General features: G+C 37.2%; 1 protein-coding gene across 4 annotated transcripts in view; it reads right to left on the bottom strand.

Annotated features, from left to right (window-relative positions):
* Focad (focadhesin) overlaps positions 1–12,720 on the bottom strand; it is a 279,220-nt gene that overhangs the window by 41,151 nt on the left and 225,349 nt on the right. For all 4 annotated transcript variants that reach the window (XM_005388739.1, XM_005388740.1, XM_013516350.1 and 1 more), the window contains 5 exons: positions 12,217–12,325; positions 10,851–10,967; positions 8,243–8,481; positions 4,972–5,061; positions 549–696 (listed from right to left, as the gene is read on the bottom strand). In XM_005388739.1, coding sequence (XP_005388796.1) covers positions 549–696; positions 4,972–5,061; positions 8,243–8,481; positions 10,851–10,967; positions 12,217–12,325 — 703 coding nt within the window. The remainder of the gene's footprint in view (positions 1–548; positions 697–4,971; positions 5,062–8,242; positions 8,482–10,850; positions 10,968–12,216; positions 12,326–12,720) is intronic.

Raw genomic sequence — 12,720 nt, 5'->3', positions numbered from 1 at the left:
TCAGCTTCACCTGGGCACAACAGAGGCGGGCACCACACCGGCCTAGCATTCCATCTAAACACACTAACATACACTATATCCCATGTACTCCAGTTCTGCATATTTCTGTGCCACACTGTGTGATAAAGGGAATTTCCTTGATAATTTTTCATGCTAGTGGGCAGTTGGAAAAAATCAAATCTTTTTTGATCTGCAGCAATTTTAAGCTTATTCCTGGTTTTTTTTTTTTAAAGTTACATTTGGTTTGGGCACCATTATGAAAATTTCCATTTCCCAGCTTCCAGAAAGTGCAGCTCCTCTTAGGAAGAGCCTTCCAGGGATGCTGACTTGGGTTTCTATATTCACTGAAGGCTCTTATCTCATAGACCACATTTAAATCTCAGTTAATTTCATAGCCACACAATTTAAAAACCTCATGATTTTCTCTTTATCACAGTTGAAATAGAGGAAGAATTTAATTTAAAGGGTTATCCAAAAATGAGTAGAAAATAAGCAGCAAGAAGAAAACAAAAGATAGCAAAGGTAAAAGTACAACCTTCATCTCCTACCTCCTGAAAGGTCCTGCTCTGGCTCCCACTGTCATCCAGGTATGCAGACAGTCTCCGCAGTGATGCCGCCACGTGCACCCGCGACTCTGTTTGGCTGCTGTGGCTCATGAGAGACAGAATGAGTCCAACTCCCAGAATACAGCCTGTGCTTGGATGCCAAAAAGACAAAGTGCAGAATCACAAGAAAGCTATACGAATGCTCTTCAATTACCATAGGATTTCCCAGTGCTCTGAAATTCAGGTCAGATGGCAGGATTCTAATTTTTCTCTAACAGTGCCCCAGGATTCATGACATGTATACGCAGCTCTCCCCTCTCCAGGAAAACTTTATATTGACATAGGTATCCATGGCCCAGGTAGTGCTCTCCACTCACTGGGCAAAAATAAAAAACGTGAGACGATATGACTGAAACTTTAAGAGGAGGAAGCAAACAACAGCTTTATCTCTGCCCTGACAGAAAGGTGTTGGACTCTCATCTACCTGTATTGAGTACACTATGAGTGTCTGCAACAGGAAAGAAAAAGATGCACTTCAAGGTACTAATCACGGGGGAGATGAACACAAGGCACAGTTAGGGGGTACTGCTAAGTGCTTCATGTCTCCTAGTCAACTTCAGCAAGCGGAACTTCTAACAGAAACAGTGCATTCATCTGAGCACAGCGACATTAACCCTCCTCTCCCCTCTGATCTCTCACAGTACCGCTGCGTCAGCAGAGAAAGGGGACAAATGAGAGGCTTGTCAAGTTACTCCATGTGACAATTCAACTGGAATCTGGGGCTTTGTGCCCCAGTTCTCCTGAAAGAATACATACCATTTGAAGAAAAGAATTGTTCCCTGACAAAACTTCAAGTTAGAATGATAAGATGATTGCCTGTGGCAATCTTTTACTTTTTTAAAAGAAGTATCTGTCATCACTATTCCTTTATAACTGGAAGAAATGCCGAGTTCCCCCAACCCCTTCAACCCGGAAATCATCCTGGCTCTGCTTTGGCCTGCCTCTCATCATGGTGTCTGCTGCTTAAGAAGATACATCTCTGGGCATTTCTCCCGTAGTATATTCCAGTGCCCATATGTTATGCCACTTTTCTTTCAAATGGTATCTATAACCTTGGCTGGTGTCAAGAACCCTCCCATCATTTTATGAACATTTTACTAACTTTCCCTAACACTTCTGTGTAAATGGTGTGTCCACATTTGATAGTAAAGACCCAAAAGGATGGACGGCCATCAGGATTTGCTCCAAGTCACACAGAGAGCTTAGAGCAGAACAGGACCTGAACAAGGGGACTTCTGGTTCCCAGCCTTCCACCTGCCAAGCCTAATACCCACCTCAGCAGCCTGCATGAAGCCTATGAAAAGGCAACATACATTAAGGGTTTTTTTTTAAAATTTTTAGTTTCTATTGAATAACAATCTGGAATTGAAAAATCCTTTGTAAAGAAGCTGTTGCTGTCATCATCCCTCTGTAGTCAGTTCGTGTAACTGTTATAGCTTACATGAACTTAACAAGCTCAACTAGCACATTGGATTTCTAATCAGTGAAATCAACATTAACACCTGACCATTGCATGCTTTCAAAACAAATCAAATTTCCAATGGAAGAAAGGCTTTTCCTGATTAGTATATATTTAAAGCTTTCATTTTAATTTAGAATCTATAGGGAAGTCTTCTTTTTCTAAGCTATCATTCTATATTCATGCAGACAAAAATTTGAAAGAATTAAACCAAAGATGTAGTTAGACACATACTGATTAATACTTTGACAGTTTTGACTATTGCTCTGCGCTGACTATGTAATTACTACTTATGCTTAAGACTTCACATGTGACTTGCTCAGGAACACCTTTCATGGCCCAGGAGGAACCCTCTTCAATACTCTTCCCCAACACCCTGTCTGAACTTGCTTCCCACAATCTTGTACATTCTGATGAGGATGACTTTGGAGACTGTTTGGTTTCTATCTCTGTCCTAGCCTGCAAACTCCATGACAGCCTTTTCTACTGTTCCTAGCTGCAGTATCTATGGCACCTAGTACACTGTTTGATGTATATAAGCGTTCAACCAAAATTTAATGAATGCTCAAGAGCTGACCAAATGGAGAACTATATGAAAGTTTAAAATGTACAGAAGCTCTATGGGGAAGAAACAAAAATAAGTTAAAACACACACACACACACAATCTGACACTTATGCTTTAGTTGTAGGCAAACCATAATTATGAGTGGGAAAATTCATAAAAGGTATCTAAGATTCGATCAAGAAAAGTTGACTATTTCTTGCCAATTTAAAAAGGTGGGTTGGATATGTATGGAAAAAGGGTTTCTCTTAAAGCTGACTCACGTAAGAATTATGTTTCAGTTTTCACAGTAAACAGGCACATGTCTAGGTCCTGCTTTTCCAGCTATCCTGGACTCACAAAAACCTCTATCCCTTGGACTAAAGCTGCTTTTTTAGCATCCCAAGATGCAAAGGCACAAAGGCTTAGAAAAAGACAGTTTACCTTTCACATTTATGTAAACATTTTCACAGAGATTATTATTATGAGATGAGGTTATAAATTTATTTGTGGCTATAGTGACACATGAATATATCACCTAACTACGGAAATATATGTAGCAATATAAATATGTTAGAATGTATGCATCAGTATCAGAATAAATCTGTTAGACTATATGCATCAATTGACTTTCTTAATAGTTTCCTGCTACTTTTTCTCAATTTCCTAGTATGGCCCTAGAGGTATTCCTAAAGCTTTATTCCTTCTGCTTTCAAAATCTTCCACATTTTAAAGTATTTGTCCTAAGTCTTAAAGATTTCCCCAGGGGACTGGGTCACTATTTCTATTAGCTCATGTGTTTATCTCATTCTAGGTACTTTCAGATATGTCTGCCATTTCAAACCGAGAATAATTTGGGCAAAGAAGAAGCGTGCACATATTTCTGTCCATTAAAAACAAAAAAGGAGTTATCTTTATGTCTCAGACAAGTGGAAATAAAAACAAATACTAAGTACAAAGTCAAACTTTGAAACTGCTAACATAAATGTTTCAGGAGAATGCTAACAAATCACTAAGAGAATCTGAAGTTTTAAAATTCTGTATCCTATAATGTCATTATTTATTTGAATTCCTTTTCAGAGTATACCAAAATATTACCAGCAAAAAGAAACCCTGAAAAGCCATGCAATTCTGATATTTGTGGTATTGTATCAACTGAGACACAATGATAAATTTTTCTAGACCAACCAGAAATGAATCTTGAATACCCTAGCTTATTGTTGGCAAGCCTGGCAAGGCCATCTAATAACTAGTTTTAATAATAATTAACATTACACAAAGCGCTATACAAATGTTACTGTATTTGTAAAGACTCAATAGTAATTCACCAAACCTCCTCCTGTGAAGGATAGAATGACAAGTCAGGGCTACAAGGATAGCAATGGCACAATAATAAGTGACCACTAGATGGCAGGAAACCTCAAGTGATAGGTCCACGCACACTGACCAGCCAGGTGCTCGGCTTTCTCAGCGGGGAGAAGTCCATTAAATCAGAGAAGCGTGGTGAATTTGTTCTGGGTGAATTCTATCACTTGAGGTAGCACACTCCCAGATCTATTAACCACTTCCTAGTAATGCTTCCCCTGCTTCACTGGAGGGAGGACTGCCATGGACTCCTGCAATCTTATTAGACAGGAATACTTTAACGCCACGAGCTAGGCATTTAGGACTGGGAGTAGTTGGAAAACCAGGAAAAAAGAATTTTTTCCTTCCATTAGAGAAAAAAAAAAGCACCCCACCATCAGGTGTCAGATTGCCTGTTTCCAATTAAACGTGTTCTCTACATTGTACTATGCCAGAGAAAGAAAAATGGCTTTGAGTCATGATAAAGATTTAACTAAATAAGAAACAGATATAAAAATGCCTAGTTCAGTATGTGGCTGCTAAGTGTCAGCTGGGCATGAAACCAGAGACAGAAGAATACATAGGACTGACAACCACAAAATATCAGGGAATAAGAAAATACTAAAAACTTCATTAACTGTAGGAGTAACCAGGGTGTGGAGAGGATACATGAAGGGCTTCTTGCAGGTAGTGAGCTCTTAACTGGGCTCTGATAGATAAGCTCTGCCCTAGATACATGCTTCACACGATAGGCAGAAGATAATACTAAGGTGTTAGTAATATAGAGATTAAGCCATAAAATCATATTTGCTGTATTGTATTTCAGCAAACTATTGCCGAAACACGGTTTTTAAAATAAGTAAGCTTTAATTATGAGGTTTTGAAAAGTTATTGCTGAAACCTCTCCACAAAAACATTCAAGATCAGATGCTGCAAGTATTTCACTATAGCATGTGAGATTTATGTCTGAGTAGGAGCCAATCTCTAAACGTCTGTTAGAAAGGAAATTGAAACAACATACTTGTATTCAAGACTAGTGTCAAAGCAGCAATCTTCCAGGGTATCCAAAGACTTCATCAGAAGAAGGTTCATCTGCTGGCCAGATATATCACTGCATAATGACCAAAAAAGGAAAACAAGTATGAATATTCAACAGTTCAAAATATTTAATATAAAATATGCTGCTCTCAGTGTTCTATGCAAAATGCCAGCATTTCCTTTTTAAAAAGTTAAAAGTAATAATAATTTTAACGATTCATATATGCTTATTTTGTAGATAGGAAATCTGAGTCACACTCATTAACCAAGTTTCAGAACAGTACAAACACTTATAAACCAATAAACCCTAAAGCTTCTACTTTTGATTTTTCTCTGCATATTACTGATAATTAAAAACCAAAGTCAAAATTCCAAACTTTTTTAAGAATTCAAAAGTGATTTCCTACAGAATATTTAATAACCTATTAAGCTGATACGGTCAATAGTCATTTCAAATCTCTTTCTTGCAAAGTTGTTACTTCTGATTTAATGTCTCAATTGTAGTTGTTATAAGTTTTCCTTTACTTATATATTTTAAAGAGGGAACAATTCTAGCTGTACATTTTCTGATTTTATATAATTTATGTGGTTTTTGTAATTGTCTTGGGGAAAAAAATTGTATAGTGACATAAAGATTAAAAGGTAGCTCCACGGTTGTCTTTCCGTCAGACTTGTGGGACTCACCACTGACCCCTTATTATTCAGGGCTCCCTACATCTGAGTTGTCAGTGCTGCCACCCCTGGGCATGCTCGGTAGAATGCCAATCCCAAGAATGCCAACCGGCCAGAGAGCACTTTAAACAACAGTCTCTCAAAACAAGGGTATACCAATGTTGCCCAAGATAAAGGATTATATGCCGCAATGAGAGAGACACACACACACACACACACACACACACACACACACACACACACACACAGAGATGTCATAGCTTTAACTATACAAGTCCTATTAAAATTTTTCATTGGAGTAAAATACTGCATACTCAAGTATCTTTAAAATGCTAATGAGATCACATTTGTAACCTCTGGGGGTTATGATAGAAACAACAAACCTAAAATAATATATTTTCTAAATAAGTCTTAGACTGGAATTTAAATTCAGGAGGCTTTTTTTTATAAGCCTTAGGAAAAAAACGGATTGATTGTCATAATTCTCTTTTTACAAGGTGATTTTTCATTCTCTGAGAACCAACACATTGTCCTAATCCTATTCCCATGAAGAGGTCATTTTTGGGCCACTTATTTGACTTTATAGGCTAATCAGTTACTAGCCTTCAAAATACTTACCTTTATTTTAGAAAAAAAGGGGGGGGGACCTTTCTCCAAAAATGTCATTATCCAATGACATTGTAATTATCTAGTAAGAACATTAATTAGTACAGAAAGGCAAGTATTTCTGATTCCACTGCTCAAAAAACTTGAAACATGGGAGTCATAAATAATTATATTAGTGACTATAATGTTAATACCCAGGCCCTAAGAATAAAGACGTCAAAGATTAGAATCATTAGGCAAAGTTAAAATCTGCAGTTACTCTAGGGGTGCTCAGAAGAAGCTACCTGGTGTCACTGCCCAGGACTTTCGGTAAGTACGAATTCAAGTAAGATAGGAACAGAAGGAAAGCTATGGTAGGAACTATGGACAAGTGTGGAGGGGGAATCACTCAAGAGTTTTGCGGGTGACCATGATTAAATTAACCACAAGTGCAAGTTTGCTGGCCCTAATACCAGCAGCATCTCATCCTAAGTTAATGAAGAAGGGAGCCAGGATAGGATGAAATGAGATGCCTAGAATTAAACTGTCACAGATCATTTTTAGGCTATAAAACATGTTGCTTGAAAAGCCACCAAAGGAGCCGGAACACAGATGGTAAAGAGACTGTCATTTGTATTACAGTAGCAAGGAGTGTGTATGTGTGTGGGGGAGCCCTTTCAAGCTTTAAATTTTTAAAAATACTTTATGTCCTATCACATGCACAAGATATGTACCAATCCATTCCCAGACAAGGGGCAGTTTTATGGTATGCCTAGAACCAATCCTGTATGTATTAATGGTGGCGAACAGAACAAAATGAATATTCTGAACATGTCTCATTTATGATTACAGAGACTAAGCCAGTCACCCCAATTATCTGACAGATGTTTTTAGAAGCTGAAAATGATCATATGAAGTACACCATCTCTCCAGATCAATAGCAATTCTCATAAAAGTTTCATGTATCAGTGTTTGTGCACAGTGATACAAATTACAAATGTAACCTCAACCACTAGTTTCAAGCTGTAACCTAAAAATAACATGTCACCCAGTTTATCCACACCACCACCAGTTTTTGCTTCAAACTGCTAATTTTTGCCAACCAGGGAGCTTTAGCCACATATAACGTCACAACAGGATGCCTCTCCCTACTATCTTATTTTCAAGGCAGGAAAATAGAGCTAAATTCCAAGCACTGGCATCAAAATATTTATGATATGCAAATATTTATGTAGGATTATACTAAAATCACTCTGTATATATAGCATTTTAAGGTCTGTTAGAAAACAAAGAATAAACAATACAAACAACAAAACTAAAATGATTAATACACAAGCAAACTTTCCCACTTAGTGGAATTTTCCAGCTGAGTCTTTGATATTTCATTACCTGCACTCAAAGGTAAAGCCAGCAGTCCAAAAATAAACAAACTGAAGAAAGCACACAGCACAGATTAAGAGTCTCTAAGGATGATTAAAATAAGCCAGGGCACAAGAAAAAAGCAATGTTTAACACTCAGCATGTGCCGCTCTCAGGGAAGTCAGTGATTCCCAGCACCTTGTGGGTGCAGGGAAACACCTCAACCCTTTTCTCCCGTTTTAAGGTGACATTCATAAAAGATCAGCAATTATGTTCGCCCCATACAAACGAGGGCAGAAAAAGGGAAGCTTTTTTTTACTTACTGCACCGTAAGATTAGATTTTTTGTTCACACCTTCAGTACAGATGTACTTGGGACTTTCACCTAAGCATGAAATGACTTTCAAGCAACCAACCACTCAAAGAAGCAACCCTTAAAATGTATTAATATTGATATGACAGTATTTTAGAAAGACAAATTCACCCATGAAGGAGAATAAAGGCTCAACTTACCCACCTCAAAAAGCTTAGCAACCATCTGTTGTTCAGATACAGTGTTTAGGAATGTGTGTATAAGGGTGCAAAATCCTTCACTTAAATCACAAAGGAGAAAAATGGGAATATTTTAATAAACTGTACCTGAGCTTCTCTTCACATAGGCGAGAGAGAAACATCCCCAAAGCAAGGCCCATGTGGATTTGCACGGCTTGGGACTCATCTGCACTTGGTTTCCCAGGTAACCTGGCAGTCAGCATGTTCAGGATTTCTTCAACCTTCTCTTTGCAAGAGATAATGAAAACTGGCACAAGGAGAGACAAAGCCACAGCAGCAGCAGAACGGGCTGTAGCACTACTTGTGTTTTCCCCAGAATAGGATTTCTAGGACACGCCAAAGAAAGAAAATAGGGAGTTAGTCTTTTGTTTAAAACATCAAGGAAGCACACCTATCACCAAAGTGCTGTACAACAATGCAAGCTCTTCTTAGATCTGCCCCACAGGAAACAAAACTAAAACAAAAATAAAAATATTTGCTATAGATTATGTTTTTACTCCATGAAACAAATTGTTACTAATTATCAGTTAACCAACGAAGTCCTTTTAAATGTGAAAAAAGGAAATTATAAGCCTTTAATTTTAATAGGTGTGAATGTTCTCTCTATAAAGGCTGAAAAAATTTCAGTGATTTGAAAACCCTATACATATACAGAAAAATCCAAAGTGAAGCTAATCTAACTTTGGACAAACCACCAAGCCACACTATTAAGTGTTCAAAAAGATAGGAGTGTTCCAAGAAAGAGGAAAAAAAATAGGGAAAAAGAGAGTTTAAGTTTAGTACAGAGAAATGTGTAGAAGTTTCCTGCAACAATCTATTGGCACATCTCCCAAAATTTTTGGTGGGAATACTTCCCAGTAGATGGATTATTTCCTACAGGGGGTTAATTCCTTTTAATTAAAAAGGAAGTTCAAATCCTAAAAGCCTCTGGTTACAAACCAATAACCGGCTATTCAAAATGAAATGGAGCGCTCTATATGCTTCTATATATGTAATTATGGGAAAAGAACTCAGCAACAGCCCTAATAAAATGACAGGACAGCTGAGTAAGAACAACTTCTGTAAGAATCCCATGTAAGACAACTCAATCAGGTTTTATATACATTTTAAACATGTCTCAACTGGGGAAGAAGCTTGTTTATTGTTTTTTACTATTATCCACTTAAAAATTTCAGACACCCCATAATGATAGTGTTGTTCCTAGCAATGAAAGAGTATTAAAATATGTTTCTAATTTGATGTCTATTTGCTCCCTAAGGTATGGTATTTGAAGGATTAAGATGAAACATATACTAAGTTACATTTTAAATTAATATAATACTCTTGAGACGACCATGTTATTCAAAATGCAAGGACACAAGAAACAAAGGAAGTGACTTGAAATAGGACTTTGAAAAGTATAATAATGTAAAACTCACAAAGGTAAGAGGCCACTCTGAACTGACTAGTAAAAAGATTATCTTATTGGTTTGTAAGACCTAAGCAGAATTATTAGAAATTTCATATGACATCCTGTTTTGGTATATATCTGAACTTAACAGTTATTGCAAAAACCTCCATATAATCTTCTAAGTAAGTATGAGAGAAGAAATTACCTCTTTCAGCAAAATCTACCTTATAATTTAATTCTATATTACCTGGTAAGTCATTTTTTTTCCTCAAGTATGGTTAAATATCTAGCATCAGACCCTAAGCCCCAGAAGAATACATACCACGTGCACCCAAGCGAAGGAAGACAGAGGTACACAAATGTACAGAGAAGATCATAGGAAAGGGACTGCAGGCTAAATTTGTGATCTGAGCAATAGTTCAGTATTTGGGCTATATTTTATTCAAATCAGCTGTAATCCTCTGCACTCAGCTGATTGTCCCATGATCACTATAATTCCCTAAGCAATGGATACTGATAGGGTAAAACCAAAATAATTCTGGGAACAGATGCAGAAATAAAACACACCCTACAATCAATAAAGGGCAAATTAAACCAAAAAAAGTATATTTTAATTCTGCCTCAAATCTCAGGACACAAACATAAAGATAGGGAATGACTGGATAACTGGTGCTTTGTTAGAATCAACAACATTACTTTGAATTTACAGACTATTTTGCTGTTTTCAATACATGTTTATATAACTTAAACAATTTGATCCTTAAAATCTTTCAGAGAGTTGGCAAAGAATGAATTTTTACTTTTGTTTTACAAGTTTAAAAAAAGAGTAACAAGGGTTAAGCAGTATGTCAACATTACAAAACCACTAAGGGGATAAACTAAGGTTACAATCATTATAGATGGTATCATTCAACCCTCGTGTTTTGTAAAAACAAAAAATGCTGAAAGAGATTGAGAGAACTTCCCATGGGCACATACCCTCAAACGAAAACCACGACTAGACACTCTCTGGACTCCCCATATTCCACAACTATAGCTCTTAACCCTTTATTACATTAAAGAAACATATAGAACTTTTAAAATGCTGGTGCTCAGGGCCATTCTGGAGCAATTAAATAAGAAGTAGGGTCTATACATTAGTTTTTCTTTAACCACATAGATGTATTTAAGTTTCTCAGATAATTCTAATGTACAACTAGGGTTGAAAATCATTACACTACATCAGGGATGTCATATGCACAACTGTTGTCAGAACAGTCAACCCTTGGTTTTCCCAATTATTTTTTTTTTACTTCTTGCACTTACATGATAAAAGCAGGAAAAAAGCTGTCCTTTAGCTTGGTAATGGCTATCCACAATGACCAGAAGTGTATTAAGCACCATGGAAACCCACTCTTTCATTGGAAGAAAATTAGGTTGAACCTACAGTTACAGAACAACAAGAAATAATGAAGAAATAAAGAAAACAAATCTATAACCCTTTTGTTTTAAATAATAAAGTACCATTATAAAAAAGTAAACTTCATCTACTTATTCTACATAAAGTAAACAGATATTTGACCAATACACATCCTCATCTGTACTGTAGTAAGGACAATATTTACCATTTATATAAGACTCAGCTGAAGAAGTCAATAAGGACTGTAAGAGGCAACACATCTAAAACATTCCAGAATTTTCCTATGTTCAGTGAATTATGCTTTACTACTGAGGCAAATTAACACAGCATCATTAACACCAAAGTGGGGCTGGGGATTTAGCTCAGTGGCACAGCACCTGCCTGGCAAATGCAAGGTCATGAGTTCGATTCCTGGTACTGGAAAAAAAACAAACAAAAAACAAACAAAACAAAAAACACCAAAGTGATGGGATCATAGGAAGGGGCATTAACTTTTTAGTTGTAGATCTACTTAGTGTATATATAGTAATTCATGTAATCCTTATAACACCACCATCTGGTAAGCATTACAATCCCCATTTTGCAGATGGGAACGTAGGCTTTGAAAGGCAAGATTACTAATAGAACATAGAACTAATAAGAGGAAGTAGTAAGATTTAAATAGAGGACTTTTTACTATTCCAGAGCCTATGCTTTTTTAACTGTTCAGCTACTTTGTTTCCAGATAATGATGGCTACCAGTTAACAGAGCTTAAAGCAAAAACAAACCCATGCCTTTTTACTTTGACAGATATGAATCACTGAGAAAGAACACTGGAAATGAGCACGGGCCAGCTTGCCACACGCTTGACTGAGAAATGAATGCCTTGCAAAAATGAATAGGCTCTTTATCACTGACATCTATAATTAAAATGCAAAGTACAACTTTTTTTAAATCTGTAAACGCTGCTTATTTATCATTTTTTGACAGCATTGTTCACTTTCAGTAAGCCTAGTTAACCTCCTAAGATTGGTTACCACCGATGTAATCACAGAAAGACAACCTCTGCTGCATGAAATGGGCACCTTCAAATGAAAATGACCACTTAAGTACGAAGGAAAAAGCAAAACAGAAAAAGCCACAAACGAAAGTCAGGAAGGCAGTGAAGCTCAGAGTGGAAAGACTCCTCGGGGGGTGGACCTTGGTGCTGCGGCTGCCAAAGCTAGCTCTGCAAGCCCGGGGCCAGGCTGCCCTAAAGCCAAAGCCCACCGGCTTAAACCACCGTAACTCACCTCCGGGGTGCCGTCAGAATCTGAGGCAAGGCTGGCTTCATGTTTGCATACGACAACAGCAAGGCTGCTTAAGGCTAATAGTGCATTGCCTTTCACCACTGGACTTTCTCTGTTTAAAAAAAAAATTCCAGATGACATAGAACATTAGCCATGGGAAGAGAAGGGGCTACAGGGGTGGCCAGCGAAGGAAACAAAGCACTTTCACTCCTGCACTGGGCCTCATAAACACAGGTCTGTTTGTTTCCAGCGTTAACTTTTATCCTAACACCAGTGCAGATTTTTAATTCTTCTTATCAATGTATGGTCATCATGACATTTTGTACCTTAAAAAAATCTAAGCTCATATATCTAAGTTCTTCCTTCCTAAAATTTTTATTTCATCATTTGACATGAAATTTCCTGAGCTGTCTTCTGTGTCATCGCTGGCCAGTGTAAATTTATCAGCAACCAAGGACAACTACATGAAGAAGCTCAGCAAAACACAATTGCTGCCCACTTTTCTGA

The sequence above is a fragment of the Chinchilla lanigera genome, unplaced genomic scaffold (genome assembly GCF_000276665.1).
Source record: "Chinchilla lanigera isolate Chin_1 unplaced genomic scaffold, ChiLan1.0 scaffold00033, whole genome shotgun sequence".
NCBI lineage: Eukaryota > Metazoa > Chordata > Mammalia > Rodentia > Chinchillidae > Chinchilla > Chinchilla lanigera.
The sequence above is the reverse complement of the archived record's forward strand: the minus strand, read 5'-3'. Positions and strand labels throughout refer to the sequence as shown.